This window comes from Monodelphis domestica, chromosome 3 (assembly GCF_027887165.1).
Source record: "Monodelphis domestica isolate mMonDom1 chromosome 3, mMonDom1.pri, whole genome shotgun sequence".
NCBI classification, from domain to species: Eukaryota; Metazoa; Chordata; class Mammalia; order Didelphimorphia; family Didelphidae; genus Monodelphis; species Monodelphis domestica.
The window spans coordinates 63,266,233-63,293,624 of NC_077229.1; the positions used below are offsets into that span (position 1 = coordinate 63,266,233).

The 27,392-nt window shown below is 39.7% G+C and overlaps 1 protein-coding gene across 3 annotated transcripts in view; it reads right to left on the minus strand.

Moving 5' to 3' along the window:
* Positions 1-13,392: 13,392 nt before the first annotated feature.
* Positions 13,393-27,392, minus strand: part of LOC100025667 (ceramide synthase 4-like) — a 43,253-nt gene continuing 29,253 nt past the window's right edge. For 2 of the 3 annotated variants that reach the window (XM_007489473.3, XM_007489474.3), the window contains 5 exons: positions 24,095-24,187; positions 23,322-23,450; positions 14,746-14,852; positions 14,120-14,270; positions 13,393-13,662 (listed from right to left, as the gene is read on the minus strand). In XM_007489473.3, coding sequence (XP_007489535.2) covers positions 13,507-13,662; positions 14,120-14,270; positions 14,746-14,852; positions 23,322-23,450; positions 24,095-24,187 — 636 coding nt within the window. In that variant the 3' untranslated portion in view covers positions 13,393-13,506. Of the gene's footprint in view, positions 13,677-14,119; positions 14,271-14,745; positions 14,853-23,321; positions 23,451-24,094; positions 24,188-27,392 lie in introns of all 3 variants that reach the window. The other variant, XM_056822049.1, reaches the window with a different exon arrangement.

Below are 27,392 nucleotides of genomic sequence, written 5' to 3' on the forward strand. Positions count from 1 at the left end.
CAGTTGCTTTCAGAGAAAGAACTGATGGAATATGAATCCAGAGCAAAGTATATTATATTTTATTTTCTTCACTTTTTTGTTTGAATTTTCTTCCACAAAATGATTAATATAGAAAAATATTTTATATGATTTCACACGTAAAATTTGTAATCAGTTTTTTTACCACCTCACTGAGATGGGAGGGGAGAAGAGGGAGAGAATTTGGCACTTGAAATTTTTTTTTTAATATTTTATTTGATCATTTCCAAGCATTATTCATTAAAGACATAGATCATTTTCTTTTCCTCCCCCCCCACCTCCCATAGCCGATGCGTAAATCCACTGGACATTACATGTTTTCTTGATTTGAACCCATTGCTATGTTGATAATATTTGCATTAGAGTGTTCATTTAGAGTCTCTCCTCTGTCATGTCCCCTCAACCGCTGTATTCAGGCAGTTGCTTTTCCTTGGTGTTTCTACTCCCATAATTTATCCTTTGCTTATGAATAGTGTTTTTTTCTCCTAGATCCCTGCAAATTGTTCAGGGACATTACACCGCCACTAATGGAGAAGTCCATTACGTTCGATTATACCACAGCGTATTAGTCTCTGTGTACAATGTTCTCCTGGTTCTGCTCCTCTCGCTCTGCATCACTTCCTGGATGTTGTTCCAGTCTCCATGGAACTCCTCCACTTTATTATTCCTTTTAGCACAATAGTATTCCATCACCAACATATACCACAATTTGCTCAGCCATTCCCCAATTGATGGGCATCCCCTCGTTTTCCAGTTTTTGGCCACCACAAAGAACACAGCTATGAATATTTTTGTACAAGTCTTTTTGTCCATTATCTCTTTGGGGTACAGACCCAGCAGTGCTATGGCTGGATCAAAGGGTAGATATTCTTTTGTCGCCCTTTGGGCATAGTTCCAAATTGCCCTCCAGAATGGTTGGATCAGTTCACAACTCCACCAGCAATGAATCAATGTTCCTGCTTTGCCACATTCCCTCCAGCATTCATTACTTTCCTTTGCTGTCATGTTAGCCAATCTGCTAGGTGTGAGGTGATACCTCAGAGTTGTTTTTATTTGCATCTCTCTAAGAGATTTAGAACACTTCTTCATGTGCTTATTAATAGTTTTGATTTCTTTATCTGAGAACTGCCTATCCATGTCCCTTGCCCATTTATCAATTGGTGAATGGCTTGATTTTTTGCACAGTTGATTTAGCTCTTTATAAATTTGAGTAATTAAACCTTTGTCAGAGGTTTCTATGAAGATTTTTTCCCAGTTTGTTGTTTTCCTTCTGATTTTAGTTACATTGGTTTTATTTGTGCAAAAGCTTTTTAATTTGATGTAGTCAAAATTATTTATTTTACATTTTGCGATTCTTTCTATGTCTTGCTTGGTTTTAATGTCTTTCCCCTCCCAAAGGTCTGACATGTATACTATTCTGTGTTTACCCAATTTAGTTATGGTTTCCTTCTTTATGTTTAAGTCACTCACCCATTTTGAATTTATCTTGGTGTAGGGTGTGGCACTTGACATTTTAAAAAATGTTAAAAATTATTTTTACATGTAATTGGTGAAAAATAAAATATTATCCAAAAAATCCCTTACCTATTATGTGCCAGGAACAGGGGATACAAAGACAAAAATGAAATCATTCCTGCTCTCAATATGCTTAGATTCTATTAGGGAAAACAACACACACATGCACATATCACTTGTTCTAACATGCATACACACATTTACATACTTGAACATATATACACACATATACATACATACAGGGGTGTATGGGGTACTCAGGGAGGAGTAATATCTTTGGTATGGAGGGCTTGTCGTGCTCTCCTAGGGCAGCTCTCCAGCCTCTGACCCTCACCTGACACCCAGCTCTCACTTGTGGCTCCTACTAGCTGCTAGCATGCGGCAGCAGCCACACCCTGGGCAACGGCTTTGACAGGCCAGCTAAACCTTGTGAGGGTAGCCATCGGGTCGTCGACCCCTGGGGAACCAGGGCTTTGCTCACCCAGCATGTGAAGACTGCTTCGGCCGAACAGACAGAAGAAACCAACAAGAAGGTTCAGTGGCTGAGATGGCAACGCAGCAAAGCACTGTGGAGTGCTTAGGGCGTGTTGGAGCACAAAAGACAACACGGCTATCCAATGCAGCTGAGGAAGTCTCCAGGTGTAACGACTTTTCGTGCCACTGGACCCAGGCTTCCAACGCCGAGAGAGTGGGACTGTCTCTGTGCATCGACTTTTCCACTTAAATCTTCATGCACAAGTGTCTTTGTGCACAAAAACACACAAAGACAATCATCATCCTGGTTCCCGAGAGACTACTACCACATACATACATTTATATAAATATTCACATACAACATATATAGAATAGAGAGACTAATTTAGAGGGGAAGACACTAGTATCTGAGAATCAAGGGAACCCTCACAGAGAAAGTGGTATTTGGACTGAGTCTTGAAGGAATATAATGATTCTAAGATGTGGAGGTGAGAAAGGAGAATATTCCAAGCATAGGGGACAGGCATTGAGATGGGAAAGGGAAAGTGACATATGACAAGAGTAAGGAGTTCTCTTTGGCTGGATCATAGTATACATGAGGGTGAGTAATTAACAATTAGGCTAGAAAGGTAGGTGAGGGAGGGGTTGATCAAATACTAAACACAATAACTTATTTTTGACTTTTGAGATAAAAGGGAACCAATGGAGTTTATTGAATTGAGAGGTGACATGTTCACACTATTCTCTCTGGCAGTTGCTTGTAGGATGAGATGAAATAAGGAGACTTAAGGCTGGGAGACTAATTAAGAGACTATCGAGGATATCTAGGTGAGAGGTGATGAGGGCCTGTGGCTGACTATAGAGAAGGGGATGAGAGATGTTGGGGGAGGTAGAAACAAGAAGACTTAGGGAAATAAGGGAGGAATAGAGAAGTATTGAGAATGATAACCAAGTGAAATTGCAAACCCCAGTTGGTAGAATAGGGCTGCTCTTAACAGAACAGGGGAGTTTGGAAGAAGGATTGGTTTTGGGTCAAAGATGAAGGGTTGTATTTTAGACATGTTGAATCTGAGATGCCAGCAGATCATCTAGAATGGAAGAAGAGAAAAAGAAAGAAGATATCAAGGGACCTTGATACCTGGACAAGGGAAAAAGAGAGATCTTGTGGCCTCTTTTCTCTATAAAGTATGGGACGAGATCCTTAGCTGAGTTAGGTTGTGTGAAAGAGGTTATGTGACCAGCTCAAGGATAGAAAAGAATTGGGATGAATTTGGTAGGGAATGTCCAAGTCAACAAATTGCAGAAAGAGAAGGAAGTATCTTTTTTTTTTTTAAACCCTTACCTTCTGTCTTAGGATCAATAATGAGTATTGGTTCTAAGGCAGAAGAGTAGTAAGGGCTAGGCAATGGGGGATAAGTGACTTGTCCAGGGTCACACAGCTGGGAAGTGTCTGAGGCCAGATTTGAACCCAGGACCTCCCATCTCTGGGCCTGACTCTCAATCCACTGAGCTACCCAGCAGACCCTGGAGTAAGTTCTCTCAAAAGCAGTTACAGAAACATGAGCTATATGGTTATTAATGCCATCTCCAAGTGGCTGCCCAATGGACAGAGAGTGAGAAGGGCAGCTGGGATGACCTGGACCTCCTGGAGCCTCCAGTCCCTCATTTGCCACATGAAGAAGTTGCAGGTTGTTGAGGATGGATGGGATCAAAGTAGGGGAAAGTCAGGGCAGAGCCTTGAACACCAGGCTAAGGATAGGTTCCTCTGCCCCGTAGACACCAGGGAGGTTAAATTGTCTCTCATCAATCTATTTTCCATGTCTGTTGTTTTATCAATGAGGTATTTCATATTTTCCTCAATTTTTTCATTCTTTTGATTTTGTTTTATAGATTCTTGATGCCTTGGGGAGTTATTTGCTTCCCCCAACCCCCCTTTAAACCCTTACCTTCTGTCTTGGAACCAATACTGTGTATTGGTTCCAAGGCAGAAGAGTGGTAAGGGCTAGGCAATGGGGGTCAAGTGACTTGCCCAGGGTCACACAGCTGGGAAGTGTCTGAGGCCAGATTTGAACCTAGGACCTCCCATCTCTAGGCCTGGCTCTCAATCCACTGAGCTACCCAGCTGCCCCCTTTTACAAGTTTTTTAAAAGAAATTTACTCAGAGATTCACATTTGTCAACATGCATGTCCATTTGAAAGAACACATTGGATGGGAAATTGTAAGATTAGATTAGGAATATGTTTTCTCTTCGCCTCTGTGACAAGGAAATCACTTTAAAAGACTGATATATATTAATTTAAGGTTGCCAAGGAATTCAGCTATGTAATTCCTAAATGAAAACTCAAGTCAGCAGTCAACCTTTTATGGAGTTTTTAATTACAAACAGGAGGAAGAAAGGTATTAGAGATAGAGATAGAGAGAGAGAGAGAGAATGAGAGAGAGTTAGAGAGAGAGAGAGAATGAGAGAGAGAGAGAGAGAGAGAGAGAGAGAGAGAGAGAGAGAGAGAGAGAGAGAGAGAATGAGAGAGAGAAAGGGGAGAGAAGGGAATAGGGCTTAAATACCCCCTCTGTTTAGGCTGGGCCAAAAGGCCCAAGCCCTTAGATAGCTGAGGCAAAGAAAAGAGATCATTCCCTATCACTCACGTGACCAAAATGGAGAAACAGTCTCAGGGGCCTCCACCGCCAGCCTCCTTCAGAGCCAAACTTCTCAGAGCACAACCTCTCAGAGCAAAACCTCTCGAACCCCCCAGTCCTCAGACCCCGATATCTTTAAGGAAACCATCTAAGTTCCCTCCCCTCAGTTCTCACATCTACCAATCACTGTCCATGTCTTCCCCGTGCCAATGGTGGCTCTAGCTTAACCCAGGACTGCCCAGAGGTCTGCCCCTTTGCACATGTCTGTTGAAGGTCATATTCTCAAATAATTAAATCTTGATCCTTTGCTGCAGCCCTTCCTAATTCCCTTTACTCTGAGTAGGGTGGAGATTGTAGTTTCAAGACCTGGTTCTGTCATTCCAAGTATCTCTATTGTATCAATTCTAAAATCAATCATGACTCAAAGAACTTCCTGTTCTATGCTTAAGCATAGGTCAAAGCCCTTTCCATTGTCTAGCAAAAGGTTTCTGTCCTAAAGTAGTCTTAGGTAGGGAGGAGAAAGATCCTCCCATGCCAAGGGGGTTCACATTCCAATAGAGTTCTTACTATCAGTAGGAAATTTTTTCCAAGTATGAAATTTCCCAATGGTGAAATTTCCAACATTCATAAGTCTAAGAAATTTTAAGGTTTACACTCTGACTCATGGAGGCCTTCTCTTCATTTAAGATTTTTAGTTCAAGCACTTCCTTCTGCATGAAGCTTTTTTGGTCTACCAACTGCTAGCTCCCTCTTCTGCAAACTTCCTTGCATTTAACCACCTTGTATTTATTTATATTTATTCTGTATTTTCCCATAAGATGTACATCTTGCATTCCCCATAGAATATAAATTCCATGAGGATAGCTACTGTTTCACTTTTGCCTTCATATTCACAGTACCTAGAATTGCTCTTGATACATACTAGGTACTCAATAAACATTTCATTGACTGATTGATGGTTCCCACATCACTCTGAATTCTGTAAGGGTTGTACAATGACAAACTGGAACTTTTACAAACTCAAGAACAATTTATAAGACATGTTAGGAGGTTATCCTAAAATGACCTGCAACCTTTCCTTTTGCCCTTAGGAGAATAAGCATGAAAGCAAAGCAACAACCATAGTCCAGAGAGAGGCTTGAGCTCCTACGATGTTGTTCTAGGCAGGTCTGGGAGACTCCCTACATCAAGGATGCCAAGCACTCTAAAAGTACAGGTGACCCCTTGAGCTGTCATTCACTGTTGCCAGAATTGCATGAATTATGTTCAATCTTCTCATTCTCGTATTCCTTCTGCATTCCTAGATAGTTCCAAGGGACTGTGCCACCACTTTGGCTAGTCCTCATAAAAATTCACCAAAGAAAAGACACCCTTAGGCCCCTCAGGGAAGGGGGTCTTATCACAATCTCTTGATCATGTGCCATTCTGTTCACTTTCATGGGGAAAGGTTTGATTCTATGCCAACAGTAGTTTCAGTGCTTGGTTATACCACAAGCCCTGCCAAGATCATTGACTCTAGCTCTGCCCCATTCTTTTGCTCACCATCTCTTTCAGCTGTGACTCAGAGTCAATGTTGTATCTGTCAGGATAGAGTGAGGTCTTGGAGAAATACATGGAAATACAGGCCAGATTATTTTGATATGTGACTCTCACTGGGCAGGATGCAAAGCTGACGTGTGAGAGAAAAGGAGGGCATTATAGATGTTGTGAGAGGGAGGTAAGTTAAATTATTTCTCTCTATCTCATCTTCCTAACTTTTATTATTCTATGACCTTACAGTTCATCTTCCTTGCAATTCCATCCACTCTTTCTATTTCAGGTACTTGATTTCTTCTTACCTTTGCTCTTACTGCCTGGAGAATACTGTCAAATGCCTTTAAAAGAATCCATCCATCATTCTCCTCTCTTAGATGTCTTGCTAGGCTATTTTCCATAAATTTTAACCTTTCCCCTGGATAGTTTAACCTGTAAAATTATAATCACATCTGCTAATTTGGTGTTGGTGCAACACCTCCTCAGATCCTTCCCTAGAACACACACAGGTAAATAATTGTTTGTATGCTGTTTCAGACATTAAACTATAGGCTCCTCAAAGCAGGAATTCTTTTCTGCTTTTCTTTTTTTGCATTCTTAGCACTCAGCATAGTGTCTGGCATATAGTAGATTTTTAAGGCATGCTTTTTGTGTTGACTTGATTGTCTTTAGGAATGAGAAGGGGCAAAAAAACATCTTAAGTGAAAGCTTATACAGTTGTTAGTGTTTTCAGAATCCTCACAGGTTACTAGGTCTGGGTCTATTTGAGTTCTTTTGGATGTTAACTTTGAAGAGCTTGAAGAGTCCTTCAGATATGTCTTGCTCCCATTCACTCACATGCCTAAAATTACATAGATGCTTTTATCTTATTGGGCTGCTGAATGGTCTAATTTTGTTTCAGTCCCTCTCTGTCTCAGTGCCAGTTCCCAGGAATCTAGACACTCCTATGAATGCCCAATGGATCCTTGAAGCCCATTCCCTTCCTGCCTGCTCCTGATTTCACTGAGATACAAATGATTATAGATGCTATGGCTTGAGTTAGGAAGTATTAGATTGTGGATTCTGTATTATGCATGTGGTACAGGTAGGTTATTATTGGAATGATAGCTAGTGTGTTGATTTCTAAGTCTTTTCAGGTGGTTAGTCAGTGGTTACTAATTAGTGCAATTGATGTGCATATTAGTAAACTAAGTGAACTGATTATTAGTACATATGGAGACATTAGTATGGGAATGGTGCAAACCAACATTTTCTGGGTATGGACCCAATAGCTTATTTAGCTGACCTTACTAGAATGTGGTATAAAGGAAACACCGAGAATTTAGAGTTCTTGGATGTAGTTTCAATTCCTATTGTTCTAGAAATAGTGGTAGTCTTTCGGTGATCGAGAATGACTATTGTCTTTGTGCAGTTTCATCTACAGTGTACCCTCACGTGGCTTTGAAGTCCAAAGGCTGAGGCGCACAGTCTGTGGCACATGGGGCATGGAATACCAGTTGTTACGGGAGGTGCGGTTGTGGCCTGGTGTCGGCGTTCACGGGCAGCGGCAAGACATCGACGTCGCTCATCTTCAAAGGTGGTGACGGCATGGTGAATGTGGGTTCGCCAGCTGCTTCTGTCAGAGGCAGCGAGTCCTAGTTGCTTTGGTGTGATGCCAGCCCACTTCAAGTTGGACTTTAGCTGATCCTTGAATCTTTTCTTTGGTCGGCCTTGTTTCCTGAGTCCAGCTGACAGTTCACCGTAGAATACCTGTCTTGGTATTCGCTGTGGGTCCATGCGGATGATGCGTCCAGACCATCGTAACTGGGTTTTGAGGACCAGGACTTCGATGCTGGTGGAGTTGGCTCTGTCGAGGACTTCCTGATTGGTGATTCGGTCCTGCCATCGGATCCTCATGATTGACCGGAGAGAGCGTTGGTGGAATTGCTCCAGCTGTTTCATGCGCTTCCGGTACAGTGTCCATGTCTCGCAACCGTACAGGAGCGAGCTGAGGACCACTGCGTTATACACTTTGAACTTCGTCGCAGTGCTTACACCTCTGTGTTTGAGGACTTTGCAGCACACCCAGCCAAGTGCCTGGCTGGCCTTTTGGATCCTGGCATTAATCTCGTGGTCTAAGGACCCGTCGTTGGCAATGGTGTTGGCGTTGGAAGCCTGGGTCCAGTGGCATGAAAAATTGTTACGTCTGGAGACTACCTCAGCTGCATTGGATGGTCCTGTTGTCCTTTGTGCTCCAACATGCCCTAAGCACTCCACAGTGCTTTGCTGCGTTGCCCTCTCAGCCGTTGAGCCTTTTTATTGGTTTCTTCCATCTGTTCAGCCGAAGCAGTCTTCACATGCTGGGTGAGCAAAGCCTCTGACGGTGACACTCTCATAAAAGATAAAAAAGGCATCAGCAACAGGTGGAAAGAACACTTCAGTCAGCTTCTCAACCGACCCTCTTCAGTTGACTAAAGTGCCCTTGACCAGATCCCCCAAAACCGCTCCATTGAACAACTTGACATCCCTCCTTCAATAGAGGAAGTCCAAAAAGCCATTAAACAAATGAGTGCAGGCAAGACACCTGGTAAAGACGGGATCCCAACCGAGGTGTACAAGGCCTTAAATGGAAAGGCTCTCCAGGCATTCCACAAAGTGCTGACCAGCATATGGGAAGAGGAAGACATGCCCCCAGAACTCAGAGATGCCTCCATCATAGCCCTATACAAGAACAAAGGCTCACGAGCAGCCTGTGACAACTACAGAGGCATCTCACTACTCTCCACTGCTGGAAAGATCCTCGCCCGTGTTATACTCAACAGACTCTTGTCATCTGTTTCAGAGCAGAACCTGCCTGAATCACAATGTGGCTTCCGACCAGATCGCAGCACCATCGACATGGTCTTTACAGTGAGGCAAATGCAGGAAAAATGCCTTGAGCAGAACCTGAGTCTCTACATTGTCTTCATAGACCTGACAAAGGCTTTCAACACAGTGAACAGGGAGGCATTGTGGGTGATCCTCAGCAAGCTCGGTTGCCCAGCAAAATTCATCAAACTGATCCAGCTCTCTCATGTTGACATGACAGGGGAAGTCCTATCTGGTGGAGAGACTTCTGATCGCTTCAACATCTCCAATGGCGTGAAACAAGGCTGTGTCCTCACTCCGGTACTATTCAACCCATTTTTCACCCAAGTATTACGACATGCTGTGATGGATCTAGACCTGGGCATCTACATCAAATACGAACTGGATGGCTCACTATTTGACCTTCGCCGCCTGGCTGCAAAAACAAAGACAACAGAGAGGCTCATCCTGGAAGCTCTCTTTGCAGATGACTGTGCTCTCATGGCCCACCAAGGAAATCATCTCCAAACCATTTTGGACAGGTTCTCCACCACAACAAAACTGTTTGGCCTGACTATCAGCCTCAGCAAAACAGAGGTGCTGTTCCAACCTGCACCAGGGAGGCCAACGAACCAGCCGTGCATTACAATCAATATATCAGGGTTATCAAACAACTCCCCATCAGTGACTTTGGTTCTTAGATTTCTAGGAAAAGCATCTTCTCTTTCACAGAGAAAACAGAAGCAAAATCAATCAGTTAACAAGTAGGTATTAATTGCTTATGATGTGTCAGGCTTTGTGCTATGAGGGTCTAAAGAAAGACAAAAGAAATGAAACTTGCCCACAAAGAAGATATTCTAATAGAGGAGACAGCATGCTAATAAGAAGTACATATATATAGTAAAAGGAAGGTAATCTCTGAGGGAGGAAGGGAAAGGGACCAGAAAAGGTCTCCACTGGGAGGTTAGATTTGAATAGTTTTTAAAGGAAAACCAGAATTTTCAGTGGCAAAAATGAAGGAGGAAAGCACTGTAGGAAAGGGAGATAGCTACTGCAAAAAGCATATTGATGGCAGATATCTTGTGCAAACCACACAGCAAGTAGATCATTTTGATTGTACTGAGTACAGTGAAGGAAGTAGTTGAGAGGAAAGCAATTTGAGAGTCGATTGTTAAATTTTCAAACAACTCTTGGGAACTCAGGCCCCTGCTTACCTGCAGCCACAAGTGCTATCACTCCTCTGGGAATTGTACATGGGACTGTCTCTGTGCATCGACTCTTCCACTTAAATCTCTTTCATGCACAAGTGTCTTTGTGCAAAACGCACAAAGACAATCATCATTCTCGGTTACCGAGAGACTACTACCAATGCCAATGGGTCTTGTATCCAGAGCTAGCAAAGTATCCCCTGTAATCTCTTCCTGACAAATTTTCTAATTCCCCTATTGTCTATTGACTGAGAGCTCCCCAAACTGCTGCCACTACTGTCGAGGACTCCTCCAAGGCTTGCTGCTAGTATTATAGTGGGTGGTTTATCTGATGTTCCTGGCTGACCACATCCCATTGACACAGAACTTATCTTCTGATCTCCCAAGTTGTTTTGTGGTAGAAAATTGTTTCACAATGACCTTTGTTGACTCTCCAACTCTAGTATTTGATTTGAGGCATTATTTTAAAGTTGTTTGGAGGGAAATTTGGGAGAGCTCAGGTCAGTTCTTCCTCCTCCTTCTCCTCCACCTTCATGTCCTAATTCACTCATTCTTTAATGACTCTTTTGAGAACAAAAGTGTAATACTAGAGCTTGGGCTTTAGGTATAAGCATTGTTCACTCTCCACAATGTGTGTTTGTGCTTTCTTCTAAGCAAAAAGTGCATATGCCTGTCTAGGTCTTGAATTCAAGTCTCCTTGATTCCAATTATAACACCTATCCACTGCACCACCTAAGTGCCTACAAATACAAAATAGGTATGGGTCAGATTGGCGGCAGTGCCTTTTGGGAAATATAAGTTTTTCCACCTGCAAGGCTTGACTGAAATATTTTGAGAGGTCAGGCCTACATAGATACACTATAATGAAGGGATAGTATGCATGCTCAGGGGCTGAGAATCTAAAGGAACATAGTAGGTGATGACTGATTGATTTGTACCTCCAGGGCCTAGTATGATGGAGGTTTTTAATAAATGCTTGAGGGTTTTAAAAAATAATTTTCTTGCAATCAGTTGCCTGAAAAGTTAGGAGGGGGTAAGACCAGAAGTACATATAAGGAAGGGAACACAAAAGGGTGAGACGGGGAGAATAGGAAGTGAAGAAAGTAATGCAGGTCATGTGAGGGGGAGTTGTAGAGGACATCTTGTTCAAATTGGGGTCTCTGGGGTTCTAGTTCTGACATTCTAGGATTCTATATTCAGGAATATTATGAAAATGAAAATAATGAAAAAGATTGTGAAAGAGTTAGGGAAAATGATAAGGTGACTACGGAATAAGGAACAAGCTGATAATGAATGAGATCAAGAACTCAGAGTCAGTGATTTCTAGTCATTTAGTTTTATTATTTCCATCTTTGGGCCTGGTTCCCTTGGTTCTGCAAGTAGAGAGCCCAGCCAGCTTAGTCCAACCCAAACATTGTATCCTGAGTCCATTCTCCTTGGTTCAGAGAACTGATAGCTCCCTCTTGGTCTCCATAGGTATTTGGAAAACCCCCAAAGAACTCCTCTGTGGGGTCCCTCATGACTATCCTCAGCAGTATCTGCACAGCAGGAACAGAACCAGTAGTTTGGGAAAGTCTAAAGCATCTCTATCCTCTTCCCAGTATCACCTTTACTAACACCTTTGTAAGAGAGAAATCAGATCCAGCATGGAAAAAGAACAACTCAAGCAGGGGAAGGGCAAGGAAGATGGAGAATTCCAGGAAGGAACACAGGAGAGCTGAGGAGAAAACTGCCAGATCACCTCACTTCTCTTTGGGAGTGCTCCTGGAGTGGTTGGTCTGAGAGAAACTTCTGAGACAGAAGACCTTTCTGAGCATTGATCACCTCTCAGTGAACCCAAAACACCTTGGGTCCAGTTAAAGATAAAGGAATGGATGGGACTTTGTTAGGAAGCCATTCACCCAAAGAAGAACTCTCTCCATTCCCTGAAATTTGTCCTTTGAAATTCATGCTACAATTAGGCTAGATAGAAGTCAAGACAGATCTCACAACTGACCAAAGAGGGTCAGGCAGATAGCCTGAGCCCTCAGGATTTGGGGAGGAAGTAAGTTGTTAATTCATAAGGATTTCCCATTTCCCACTTTCTTTATCCAACAACCCCACTCTCCCTGTCTTGTGTGTCCCTTTAGAATAAAAGAAGCTATTCCTCTAAGATCAAGCTTGCCTGCCTCATACCATCAAGGAAGGGAACTGAAGCTTAGAGAGGAAATCCATACTTTCTCCTCAAGGGGGAAGAGTCAGCTTTAGTCCTTAATCTTTATACTCAACCCAGTCTCTGAAGGGACATTCTGTCTGTCCCTCTAAAAGACAATTTTTGTTGTCTTCCCTAGAGGAAGAGAGGGGAGGATCAGTCTATCCTATCTCTTCATCTTCTGTCTCTGTCACACCTCTCTCACTCTCTAGTCCCCAAAAACAATAGGTGACCCCATTCTGGTCATCTATTAAATCTCGTAAATGATAATAACAGTGCTTAGCAGCCATCTTGGGACTCAAGAAGAGTCCCACATTTGGTGCCATCTGTCAAGGGATCCTAGAGGGGTAAGAAGAATGAGACGTAGGAAGGATAAGATGAAATACCTGTGTGGGATCAGGAGGGCTAGAGGCACTAATAACAACCAAAAGCACTTTATTGAAAGTTACATCTATTTTTATAGGGGAAGAAAGCAAGCTTAGGAAAGCTTTCATATACACCATGAAAGGTAATGATCAACTAATGATTTACAAGATTATACAATGGATTTGGTTTACCTCATTGAATCTAGACAGAGTATTCTATAGGTTAATAAATCAATATGCCAATATGTAACCATCTAACCCAGATTCCCAGAGAATGCATACATGAATAGTTTTGTTAGAACATTCGATTACAGTGTGAGGGGTGGAAAGGAGGGGGGTTGAGGCCTTAGGTGAGGAGTGAGCTACATGCCTAACTTTAGCTGATCTATGGTTTTGGTTTTACTGAGGATCTGTGTTTCCCAGGACTTTGCTCCATGGGGGTCTCAGGCTTTTTGCCATCTACAAGTAAGTCCATCCTAAAATCACATGTACAGATTCCATGTTTTCTTTTCTTTCCTCAACAGAAGTGAGGGATGGACTTACAGATAAGGAGAAACAGAGCTAAAGGTTACAAGTCCAGAACCAGTCTTGTTTTGTGAAGACCACAACCAATAAGAGTCTGGGATATTTCTCAAAATGATGTAATTTTCAGAAGATACATCATCCAGGTTTCCTCTCTCAAGTGGGCCATCCAATGGCCTTAGGCTATACTAGGTTATAATGCTGGAGCAGGCGCAGTAGTCAGTTCTTTAGGACCAATTGTCCTCGAGTCCGAAGGAGATTGCTAGAGTTGGTGTCATCACTATATTGGATGCTCTTTTTCCTTTCCCTTTCTGGTTTGGTCTGCTCATCACTTGTGTCTTGTTCCTCTGAGTCACTCCTCATATCATTCTTCACCTGAAAATCAGAGACTATGACAGGAAGTGGGTCAGAAAGGTAGAAGGATGGACATATGGAAATAACCAACAGAGGGAAAAGAAAAAGATAGAGGAAAATGGATAAAGACAGTAAAGGAGAAAAGAGAAAGGAGAAACAAAGGAGATTACAGGCAGAAAAGAGAGAAACAGATAAGAAGAAAAAACTGGCAGAGGAGAAGGGGAACAGAAAGATATGGAAAGAGGAGAAAGACAGATGGCAACAGATGGAGATGGATAGAGAAAAGGAGAGAAAGGAAGTGGAAAGAGAGAAAGAGAGGCAATGACTCTTGGAGAGCAACGTCTTCCTCCTCTTCTGCCAGGATTGCCTGGATAACTATTAGTATTAGAGGGAGATGCTCAAGTGACCACTGAGACAACAGGAAGCTCTCCAAGCTATAAGGATTAGGAGCTAAGACTAGGGACAATTTTGTACATACCTCGTCATCCACAACAAATGAATAGACCATACTGAGAATGAAATAGGACCAGAAGACATGGAGACCCTGCAGGATTATCAAGAAGGTAATCATTACATAATATCCAAAGAAGGGCTTTAATGTGTAATGATACAAGGTAGTATTGATGATTCTGCAGGAGAGAAAGGAAATTAGGTCACATTGGAGACCTTCCAGACAACACTTGGTCACTAGAAACATAAGCCCCCATGGATAGAGGAAAAGCATTAAACCTGAGCAATCCCCATCTCAATTTCTTCATACATGGAAGGCTTCATCAGCTCACTTTTTAAAAAACCCTCACCTTCCATATTAGAATCAATACTATGCATTGGTTCCAAGGTAGAAGAATGGTAAGGGCTAGGCAATGGGGAAGTGAGTTGCCCAGGATCACACAGTTAGGAAGTATCTGAGGTCAGATTTGAATGTAGGACCTCCCATCTCTACACCTGGCTCTCAATCAATTGAGCTACCCAACTGCCCCCATCCCTTCCATCTCACTTTTTGAAGGGCAGATTTTAGCACCAGAAGGTCATATAAGAGGAAAACTTTTGGGCCTAGATTCCCCAGAGCTCACAACCATCACTGTTTTCTAGGAAGAGGCTCACTTGGTTGGAAAGAGAATAAGCCGGTTAAAAATGAACACCACAGAAAAGATGATGAAGAGTATTTCACTTGTGTTTTCCCACTGTGCATAATGGAACATCTTATTGGCCTGGGAGGGAAGAAGAAAGAATATTTTGTGATCACATAATTCCAGATTTAAGAGAAGCCTTATTTAGTCCAATGCTTACTTGATCATGGATCTCCCTTATAATTTCTTGATAAATTATCATTCAAATTCTATTTGAAGACCTCCAATAATGATAATATTGCTACTTCTAAAAGACCACTCATTCTGATTTCATATAGCTTGTAAGGATTATATATGAACAGGCACTGATGTTACTTTGAAGATGGTAAAGGATAGACTAGAGAAGGTTGTTGTGAATGAGGAAGGTGTTAAATGGTGGGAGCCTCGAGGGGATGACTCCTACTCTCTTTCTTACACTCCTGCTTGACTGTGCTAATGAGTGTTTTCTCAAGAAATTTGGGGATCCCCTGTTTTAAGAGGGTGATGGGGAGATGAAGGAAAGTCTTCCCTATCTTATGTAGTAGGGGGACCGCCAGATTCCCTGACATGAGGAGGTCAAGGGGACAAGCCTCCCCTGAATCTTCAGACTCAGCAGGGGAGGGGTCTTGGTTTGGACTCTGTTATGGCTGATCTGTAGCCTCAATGAGTTACCTTCCTTTAGCTCCTAGAATAAGCCACTTGAATAAATCTGACTGCGTGTTATACTATTTAATAGACAAACAATATAAGGAAATACGGGGAGTTGGGGTGTGGAATTAGGAGTCCCTGATTTCTATTCCCTGAGGTCCAAGCTACCCAGAGTTTCTCCTCCCCTTTCCCACTATTTCTCTCACTCCTAATATAGTACTACTGGATCTAAGGAATAATCAAAACTGGTGCAAAAGGCTAAAGGGAGAGAATCAGGCTCTCTGACAGAGAGTCCATGACCCTCTTGGGACAGAAAAGACTTGTTTTCAGATGTATAATGTTGTTGAAATACTTTGTAGGAGTAGTCTCAGGGCTAATCACAGGTGAATCCTCAATTGGCTCTTGGCAAGATCTTTAGCAAGGAATATGCTTCCTTACTCCATTCAAAAATCCAGAATTCTTCACGGAGCTCCTCTAAGTCTGTTCTTCTCTCTCAGAATCCTCTGCTTTCAACTCTCTTTGCTGTCAATCATCTCTTCTTTCACTGTTCCATTTTTCCTTTTGCAAACTGCCCTTACAAGCTCTGCTCTTTAGATTAGAACTCATTTCCCCCTCCTCCCCCCCAGATCAGCCTAATGATGCTTATTATTATTTTTTTTGGTCTCTTCTCACTTTCTCCACCTCCATTATTCCTAAAACTTCTCTCTTGGAAAAATCAGATGATAAATTGATAATTAATATTTACTTTGGTCCAGACACCAACTTGGTGCTAAGAATAGAGACAAAATTGAAAACGGACTATTTCCTCAATATAAATGATACTAGCTTGGGGAGAAAACATGTATCTATGTAGGTATATTTGACACAAATACAAGGTGATTTTGGTAAGATAGCACTATCTTTGGAAAATACAGAAAAGCCTCCTATATAAGGGGGGCTTTTAAGGGGGTGCTAAAAGAAACTAGTGATTCTGAAAGATACATAGAAGAGGCAGAGGCAAGATGGCAGAATGGAAGCATGGGAACTTGAACTTCTCTATGAATCCTTTCCAATCAACCTTAAAATAATGATTCAAAATTAATGCTGGAGTGGGAGAACCTACTGAGGCAATTTTTCTGCAGAAAAGAACTTGGAGTGTAGGCAGAGAGGGTCTATTTCACTTGTGTGAGAAGGGAGCACAAGCTTCAGCAAGGCTCCACTAAGAAGCACCAGTGGAAGTCAACAACAAGCCCCACCTACTGCTTGAGGTTCTGAATTTAGATTCAAGCCAACATTGAGACCTCAAGACCCTGTATTCAAGCCAACGGCAGAGCACCATCATCCTCTTTTGCATCTTGGTCCACAAGTCCTGCAAAATCTTTCTCTCTCATGTCTCTATAACAATGGGCATACCTTGTTAAAAAATAATCCCCAAATTCAGAAACAAGATATAAAGAGGAGAGGGTAATATTGCATATTAAGAAGGAATATATTCTTATGAGAAAATTTGAAAACCAAAGGAGGAAATCAAAATGATGGTCATATTTGGGTGCAGGTCAAATAGATCCCAAGCTTCACCCAGAAGTATGGTATAGTAGTGATGGGGGATTTCAAATATCCAAACATCTGCTGGGGGTCTCTCTCTACCAAAAGCAGAGTAGTTAATGACTCCATAATTTGACTTAGTGATAATTTCAGACTTCAAAAGGTAGAAGAACTAACAAAAGAGAATTGTGTTCTAGATCTTATTCTTATTAACAGAGAGGAACTAGATGGGATGGGAGAAATGATGGGACCTTTTGGAGAAGATAACCACCACATCCTAGATTTTATGAAGAAGAAAAAAATGGCATAGTCTGACAGATTTCAGAGGATTCAGAAGACTTTAGATCCAACAGGCTAAAATTCTTTCAGAAAGTTTTCCCAAGAGAGATAGGAAATGCTCAGGAATTAAATTCTGAGACAAAAGGAAATAGATCAATTGAAGAGGAAAAATGAGATCTAAAGGGAATGATGTAAAAGGTAATTCAGATTTTAAAAAGAAATATGTAGAAGATGGAAGCAAGGCCTGAACTTGAATGTAAAAGTATAGCAAAGTTCTATTAAAAAAATAGCATCAGGAAAGCTAAAAATGAACTGAACCTATCTAGAGAAATTAAGAATAACCAAAAGGGTTATAATAACATCAAATTTTGATAGATAAAAAAAAACCAACTCACTGAAGGGCTTGGACCTTTTAGGGTGGATGGGTCAATCACTGGCAACAGATGGAGCATAGAACTGCTTGATTTTTATTGTATTTGTTTTCTCTGCAAAAATGAATGACTTTTCACCAAAAAAATGATAGAATAGAAATGACAAGAAAAACAAAAATCACAAGAAATTGATATCCAAGATATGTAATGAATTTGTTAGGGAGTATTTAGTTGCTCTTGATGAATACAAGTCATCTAGTCCAAAACTTCTATATCATCAAGTTCTGAAAAAACTGGTAGATGTGATTTGTCAGTGATATTTGAAAGATCATGGAAAATAGGATATAAGTCACAAGACCAGAGAAGAGCAGGATCTCCTTTTTTTTTTTTTAAATAAGGGAAGAGAATAGATTGCAAACTATAGGGTAGCAAGCTTGAATCCTATTCCTGGGAAACTTTTAAAAAGGATTGTTACAAAGATGGTTCATGAACACCTATAAACTGATTATAAAAAGAGCTGGCACATCAAATACAAGTGGTGGCAGACTAAGATTACTAACTAGGTAGATATTGGGAATACTATGGATAACTGATCTAGATTTTATCAAAGTTTCCTATGAAGTACCATATTCCTATGGATAAGATGGGAGAAAGATGAAAAAATAATGTAATCAGATGGATGACAGAGTCAGGATTCAAAGAGGTATCAACAAGCTGGGGCATTGGACTGTATCTAATAAGATAAAATTCCATAGGGATGAATAAATATGAAGCCTTGCATTTGTGTACAAAAAAAATCAACTTCATATGTGGGTAGACAGTTGTAGTTCTAAAAAGAATATAGAGGTTTTAGTGGACTGGAAGTTTAACATGAGCCAGCAGGATGATTTGGTAGCTAAAAATCTAATGTGGTCTTAGCCTCCAAAAGGAGGGATCTAGCCTGGTAATAGTCCCAATGTACTCCACCCTTGTCCCAACTAGAATATTGTGTTCAATTCTGAGCACAGTGTGGAGAAAAGGCAACCAGGATAGTAAAGGGCATTGTGTTCATGACATATGAAGACTGAAGGAACTGGACGTTTTTAGCCTGTGGTAAAGAAGACTCATGGGCAACATAATAGCTCTGTTCAAGTATTTGAAGGGCTGTCATGTGAAGAATACGTTAGACTTGCTCTGTTTGTTCCCAGGTGCTTGAGTAAGGAACAATGAACTGAAGTTGTAAAGAGAGAAATTTAGGTTTGAGGTCAGGTAAACTTCCTAACAATCAGAACTGTCTCAAAGTGGAATGGGTTGCCTCTAGCTAGAGTTGGTGAATCTTTCAAGATCTTCTAGCAAAAGTTGGACAACCACATGTTAATATAATAAAGCTTCCTTCACTGATGCATTAGACTAGATAGTCACTGAGCATCCCTTACTACTCTAAATTCTGTGAATCTGACAGGCATTGCAAAGGCCTGGAGAAAGGAAATGTGGTGCTACATTCAAATAAAGAATGATTGAAAAAACATTTATGAAGCACTTAATATTTGCAAAGCACTGTGCTAAACACTCAGCTGTAAGCCAGAGAGAAAAGTCCAGTGACCCTTAAGATGCAGAAGGGAAACAGACACTGATACATCTTTTTTTTTTTTTTTAAATTTATTTGGTCAATTTAGAACATTATTCCTTGGTTACAAGAATCATTCTTTCCCTCCCTCCCCTCCCACCACCCCTTCCTGAAGCCGATGTGCAATTCCACTGGGTTTTACCTGTGTCCTTGATCAGAACCTATTTTCATGTTGTTGATGTTAGAGTCTACATTCCCAATCATATCCCCATTGACCCCTGTAATCAAGCAGTTGTTTTTCTTCAGTGTTTCTACTCCCACGGTTTTTCCTCTGGATTGTGGATAGTGTTCTTCCTTGTAGATCCCTCTGAGTTGTTCACTGCATTGCCACTAATGGAGAAGTCCATTACGTTCGATTGTACCACAGTGTATCAGTCTATGTGTACAATGTTCTCCTGGCTTTGTTCCTTTCACTCTGCATCACTTCCTGGAGGTTGTTCCAGTCTCCATGGAATTCCTCCACTTTATTATTCTTTTGAGCACAATAGTATTCCATCACCAACATGTACCACAATTTGTTCAGCCATTCCACAATTGAAGGACATCCCCTCATTTTCCAATTTTTTGCCACCATAAAGAGCACAGCTCTGAATATTCTTGTACAAGTCTTTTCCCTTATTATCTCTTTGGGGTATAAACCCAGCAGGGCTATGACTAGATCAAAGGGCAGACAGTCCTTTAGCACCCTTTGGGCATAGTTCCAAATTGCCCTCCAGAATGGTTGGATCAATTCACAACTCCACTATCAGTGCATTAATGTCCCAACTTTGCCACATCCCCTCCAGCATTCATTACTTTCCTTTGTATTCTTGTTAGTCAATCTGCTAGGTGTTAGGTGGTACCTCAGAGTTGTTTTGATTTGCATCTCTCTGATTATAAGAGATTTAGAGCACTTTTTCATGTGCTTATTAATAGTTTTGATTTCTTTATCTGAAAATTGCCTGTTCATGTCCCTTGCCCATTTATCAATTGGAGAATGGCTTGATTTTTTGTATACTTATTTTAGCTCTTTATAAATTTGCATAATTAGACCTTTGTCAGAGGTTTTTGTTATAAAGATTTTTTTCTTAATTTGTTGTTTCCCTTTGAATTTTGGTTGCATTGGTTTTGTTTGTACAAAAACATTTTAATTTGATGTAATCAAAATTATTGATTTTACCTTTTGTGATTTTTTTCCTAGCTCTTGCTTGGTTTTAAAGTCTTTCCTTTCCCAAAGATCTGACATGTATACTATTCTGTGTTCACCTAATTTGCTTATAGTTTCCTTCTTTATATTAAAGTCATTCACCCATTCTGAGTTTATCTTGGTGTAGGGTGTGAGATGTTGATCCAAACCTAATCTCTCCCATTCTGTCTTCCAATTTTCCCAGCAGTTTTTTTTTTTTATCAAATATTGGATTTTTGTGCCCAAAGCTAGAATCTTTGGGTTTGTCATAGACAGTCTTGCTGAGGTCACTTATTCCAAGTCTATTCCACTGATCCTCCTTTCTGTCTCTTAGCCAGTACTATATTATTTTGATGAGTACTGCTTTATAGTATAGTTTGAGATCTGGTACTGCAAGGCCACCTTCCTTCGCAATTTCCCTCCTCATTATTTCCCTGAATATCCTTGATCTTTTGTTCTTCCAAGTGAACTTTGTTATGGTTTTTTCTAATTCAGCAAAAAAGTTTTTTGGTAGTTCAATGGGTTTAGCACTAAATAAGTAAATTAATTTGGGTAGGATTGTCATTTTTTTATGTTAGCTCATGCTACTGTGATAAAGGATGAAAAGGTTTGCAATTTGCAAAAACTGTTGCAAAAAACTGAGAGATGCAAACCTTAGGGAATGATTGACAGGAGCATATGATCAAGGGTCACATGGGAGCCTGAGGGATCTAGGTGAAGATTCCACCTGCCCAACTGATGTCTTCTCTCCTGAAGAAGTTGAGATTAAGGTTTGAAGAAGATTTTTTTTTTTCCCTGTGATCAACTGAGGAAGGAGTTTTTCCTGGATCTGGCTGCTGGCAGCCTTAGTCTGGACTTACTTGGATATCTAACAACATAAGATTCCTGACCCTATTTGATTTGGACTCCTGGTGTGAGATTGGCATATTTGGGAGGTTAAGGTTTTAGTTTAGTAATATAGTTTACATAGTTTAGTTACTTATAATCTTTTAAATTAAGTATAAGAATAAGTATATTCCTAAACCCTTATTCCTTTCCTAACCTTCCCAAACAATAAAGCAGAATTTATTTATATGTTTTCCTCTTGTGTTTCCCTTACCCTCAAATCCTACCTTAACACTACCCATGAGCAATTAATGTTTTTCCAGTTGTTTAGATCTAGTTTTAATTGTGTGGAGAGTGTTTTATAGTTGAGTTTATATAGTTCCTCTGTTTGTCTTGGCATATAGTTTCCTAAGTATTTTATATTGTCTACGGTGATTTTAAATGGAATTTCTCTTTTTAATTCTTGTGCTGAGATGTGTTGGAAATATATAGAAATGCTGCTGGCTTATGTGGCTTTATTTTGTATTTTGATACTTTGCTAAAGTTGTTATTTCAATTAGCTTTTTGGTTGAATCTCTAGGATTCTTTAAGTAGACCATCATATCATCCGCAAAGAGTGATAGCTTGGTCTCCTCATTGCCTATTTTAATATCTTCACTTTCTTTTTCTTCTCTAATTGCTACTGCTAGTGTTTCTAGGACAATGTTAAATAGTAGAGGTGATAATGGGCATCCTTGTGTCACTCCTGATCTTATTGGGAATGCATCTAGTTTATCCCCATTGCAGATGATGTTTGCTGATGGTTTCAGATATATACTGTTTATTATTTTTAGGAATGACCCTTCTATTCGTATACTGTCTCGTGTTTTCAATAGGAATGGGTGTTGTATTTTATCAAAGGCTTTTTCTGCATCTATTGAGATAATCATGTGATTACTGATGCATCTTTAATGTTGTGATGTTGAACTATTTGTACAGCAAGGATGACAATTTTGCTACATTGCAGTGTACAGAGGGGAGTAATGTCCAACAAGACTAGAAAGGGAGATTAGTGTTGGGTTGTGACATCTTGAATGGCCAAAATAGAAGAATCTTTAATTGATCTTGGACATTAATTATAGGGAGCCACTAGAGTGTGTTGTGTAGGAGTGTAATAGACCAAATTTTCACTTTAGGAAAATTTATTAATAAGTTGTGTTAATTAATAAGATGAATTAGAAAGGATAAGAATGAGGCAATTGAAACTTTTTTTTTTAAAGAATGAGGCACTTAAAAGTCTATTCTCCCGTGTGTTAGTCTTTCAAATACTTGATATCAGCTACTTTGTTTTACCTACTTCAAATGGCAAATTTTCTCTTCTCCAAGTCAAAGAGCCCCAATTCCTTCAATTGATTGTTGTTTGGCTTACACTTCAGTCCTTTACTTCTCCTGACTATCCTTCTCTAGAATCTTTCTAGTCTCTCTCTCCCTCCCTCCCTCCCTCTCTCTCTCTCTCTCTCTCTCTCTCTCTCTCTCTCTCTCTCTCTCTCTCTCTCTCTCTCTCTCTCTCTCTCTCTCTCTCTCTCCTCTCTCTCTCTCTCTCTCTCTCTCTCTCTCTCTCTCTCTCTCTCTCTCCTCTCTCTCTCTCTCTCTCTCTCTCTCTCTCTCTCTCTCTCTCTATCTCTATAGATATCTATATCTATATCTATCTCTATATATATATCCAGTATTTCAAATGGATACCTCATTTCTGATATTCATAAATAAAAATGATGATGATAGTATTTATATTGTGTTTTCTATGTGTCAGACATTGCTAAGTACTTTAAAAATATTATCTTATTTGATCTTCACTACAACCTGGGGAGGGAGTTGCTATTAGTTACATTTTATAGTTGAGGAAACAGAGGCAAATGGAAGTGAAGTGACTTGCCAAAGGCCACACAGTTAGTTGTGTTTGAGTTTAGTTTTAAACTTAGATCTTCTTCACCTCATGTCTAAGACTATATCCATCATGCTGCCTAGCTGCCTTATCCCTCCCAAAATGTGTATGCAATACCAAGACACATTTTGTGACTTTGGGACTGTAGCCTTTGTACATAAGGGTTCTCAGAGACTCAGGTTGATCTTAGTCGCATTCATCTTGACAAGAAAAGAAAGGATGGTTTACTCACCTCCAATAAGACGTCAGTTATGTCATGTAGCAACAGTGTCAGGGCACCAATGTGCACAAAGTTGCAACAATAGGAGAAGAACATCAAGGTAATGGTGACAAAGTGGTGGATGACATGTTCCATGGTGTCCTGGGAAGTGGAAGGCGACCATCACATTAGAACCTCTAGGATTTCCCTGGGTTTGAATTTTGCCTGGCCTTTGATCAATATTAGATTTGATCTATAGTTTAGTTAACAAAGCATCATACACCAATTCTATCTATCTGGCTTCAGTAGTATCTTCTAGGGGAGGTCTAGGTCTGTCAAGGGGAGGCAATGTCTCACCAAGTGAGATAGAAGCAGAAGATTAATGTCAGGATACATATGACAGCAGGAGATGGAGGTAGAGGTTGTAGAAAAAATATATAATAGGAGAGAGGAAAACTAGATCTGATATTAACCTGGTGACACAAGTTTCAGAGGATATATGCTAATTGTGGAGTTAAACTTAATTTGACACTTAAGATCCTGCTCTCTCTTCTAGCCCTCCTCAATCCCACATCTTGCCTAAAAAAGCACAATAGCTTAGACTGGCCAGGCTACCCTTGCTTTTATGGGAGGAGGCCATATGTATGTCCCAATGATTAGTCTTTGGAGCCATGGCTAAGCTTAACACTTTCCCATGAGGGCAGGGATTGGAAAGGAACCTTCCATCTTTACTCTTGGTTCTCTCCTTTCATCTAGCTGGTAGGTACAGGGCTTTTCCCTAAAGCCTGGGTTCTAATCACACTCACCTTCCTCTTCACATCAAAGGGCAGAGTGAGCAGCAAAGAGTGGTAGAAGCTCATCTCCAGCAAGTACCAGCAATATATACCAATCTTCAGAGGCTTAGGGTTAAATCACCATGTGGTCAAATGATGTTGTATCGATCCAACACTCCATAAAACAAACCAAACAAACTGACAAACAAAAAGCTACAAGTTTTAAAGGGAGACAGAAACGATCAGGGACTTGTGTACCATGAGACCAAGGACCTTCCCTTGTACCTTTTCTTTTCACAACCATTTGGATTCCATAATCAGACACTTACAATTAGTCAGGCCATACCAGACTAACATTTTTTTTTTCTGATGAGATTACTGAGCTTGTAAATGGGAGGAATGTTGTATATATAACTTATCTAAGTTTTAGCAAAGCATTTGGCAGCATTATTTTCTGGACATACAGACATCTTAGTCACTTTATGTGAAGAATTTCAAATTGCTTTTACTGAATTACAACTCTACCAACAATACAATAGTATCTGTATATTTGTACAACCCTTTCAATATTGACTATTCCCATCTTTTTGTAATCTTAGCCAGTTTGATGGGTGTGAGGTAAAATTTTAGGGCCCTTTTCATTTGCATTTATCTTGTTATTAGTGATTTGAAACATGTGTGATCATATTGTTTTCATGCTTAAAAAAAGTGGCTCATAAATGCCTCTAGGATAAAATATAGGTTAATTATCTTGGCATTTAAAGTATTTAAAGTCCTTCATAATATTATATGGAGTTTTATTTTCTAGACTTATTTCACTTTGTTTCCACCCCCTAAACTGTATTTTAAATTACAGTTAAATGTACCTACTAGATAATTCTTGAACTTATTCCAACTTTTGTTCAATGTCAGGAAAAACTTCATAATAATTAGTATTAGCAAAAAGTAGAACAATATCCATTTTCAGTGAAATTCTTTTTTTAATTTATTTTTTCCTCAATTACATGTAAAAACAATTTTTAAACTTTAAAAAAAAAGTTGGGCCAAGTTCTCCCCTTCCCTCTCTCCCTTCTCTCCTTGCTCCCTAAGACAATAAGCAATCTGATAGAAATATTACATATGTAGTAAGGTAAAATAGTTTTCCAAAGCAGTCATTTTGTGGAAGAAAAAAATGAAGAAAATCTGAAATATATTATGTTTTAGTCTGCATTCAGAATCATTCAATTCTTTCTCTGAAGGCAGCATTTTCATCATGAGTCCTTGGGAATTGTCTCGGATCATTTTATTGCTAAGAATAGATAAGATATTAATATTTTTTTCATCATACAATATTGCTGTTTCCAAGTATGATATTTTCTTGGTTCTACTCACTTCACATTGCATCAGCTCATGCAGCTCTTTTGCTCATAATTTATTATAACACAATAGTATTCCATTACAATCATATGTCAGAACTTATGTGCTATTCCCCAATTGATGGAAACCCTTAATTCCCAATTATTTGCTATTACAATGAAATCTACTATAAATAATTTTGTACAAATAGGACCTTGTCCATTTTGTTATTTCTTTGGGATATAGAGTAACTAGTGGTATTGCTGGATCAAAGGATATTGGTATGATTTTATAGGCCTTTGGATATAGTTTTAAATTGCCCTCTAGAATGGTTGGATCAGTTCACAACTCCATCAACAGTGCATCAGTTTCCCAAGTTTTCTACAGCCCTCCCTCCCCCTAGCATTTATCATTTTCCTTTTCTGTCATATTAACCAAATTGATAGATGTGATATAGTACCTCAGACTTGTTTTAAAGTGTATTTCTCTAATTAAGAATGACTTAGCTAATTTTTATGTGAATATGGATAGCCTTGATTTCTTCATCTGAAAACTACTTGTTCATATCCTCTGACCATTATCAATTGGGGAATGATTTGCATTCTTATTAATCTGAACCAATTATCTATATATTTGAGAAATAAGAAGATATATTAGGTGCATTTTTTTCCAAATAAGAGAGTCAGAAGAAAAATTGGAAAAAAATGAGAACAATCCTGGAAAACCACGAAGAAAAGAATTAATAGCTTGGTAAAAGAAGCATAAAAAATGGAGAAGGATATAAAAATTTTTGCTGAAGAAAACAGCTAAAAATAGAATTAACCAAAGGGAAAAGGAGTTGCAAAGATTCAATGAAGAAAATAGTCCTTAAAAAGTAGAACTAGCCAAATAAAAAAAAGAGATAGATAATCTCACTGAAGAAAATAATTCCTTAAAAATTAGAATTGGGTAAATGGAAACTGTAAGAAATTAAAATTAAGGTTTGGACTAAATATATGAGAATTCTAAGATAATACTGTGGTCTCTGATTTTAAAATTAACATAGCCCAAGTAAAAATGACTGTTAGCAGCTTTTATTTATAAAAAAGAGAATGAAAGTAGAGAAATGTGAAAGAGGGTAGAATAAGAAGTCTAGTTTATCACCCTAAATGTTGCTCCAGTCCATGGCTCAACCCAAACAGCACTCATTAACCACTTAGTTGGAGGAGTTGGTGTTGAATTAAACAAGGGTTGAACCCACTTGGCCTCCTCCAAGAGGGGGAGGCCTCTCTGTAATTAATCTCTCCAGAAGCCAGGAAAGGAGGGTTAGCTTTTCACTTACCAGGAGAAGATCCAAAGGGAGAAGAACTTGCAGACTTTAAATTTGCTTAGCATTGCTCTGAGGAGCAGTGTTTGTAAGTTCTACCTCTTATCCTATGAGGGTGTAAAATCTTATCAAAAGATTCACACATTTCTGACTGATTGAGTTGAAAGGGTAGAACTCTCTAAGTGAGTTGTGAACTCCCCCACCTAGTGCCTGGTAGGGGTGTTCGATCTTTGGTTGATTAATTCAAAATAGGCAAGGGGCGAGTCAATCTCATCTTCACAAAACTAAAGACTTTATGATGCTTCAAAAAAACCCAATCAAACAAAATAAAAAGTATGAAAAAAAAGAAGAAAATGTGAAATTTCTCATTGGAAAAACAACTCATCTGGAAAAATATATTGAGGTGAGACTTTAAGTATTTTTGGACTGCCAGAGAGCCAGAAGCAACCCCTCCACTGAACCAAAAAAACCAAACCTGGGCATTGAACTTCAAAAAATTATCAAGGAAAACTTCCTTTATAGTTTAGAATTAGCAGGTAAAATAGAAATGGAAAGAATCCATTGAACCCCTCCTGAAAGGGATCTCTAAAGGAAAAATTTCAGGAATATTATAGCCAAATTCCAGAGCTTCCAGACCAAAGAAAAAATACTTCCAGTAGCTGGAAAGAAATAATTCAGATATCATGGAGT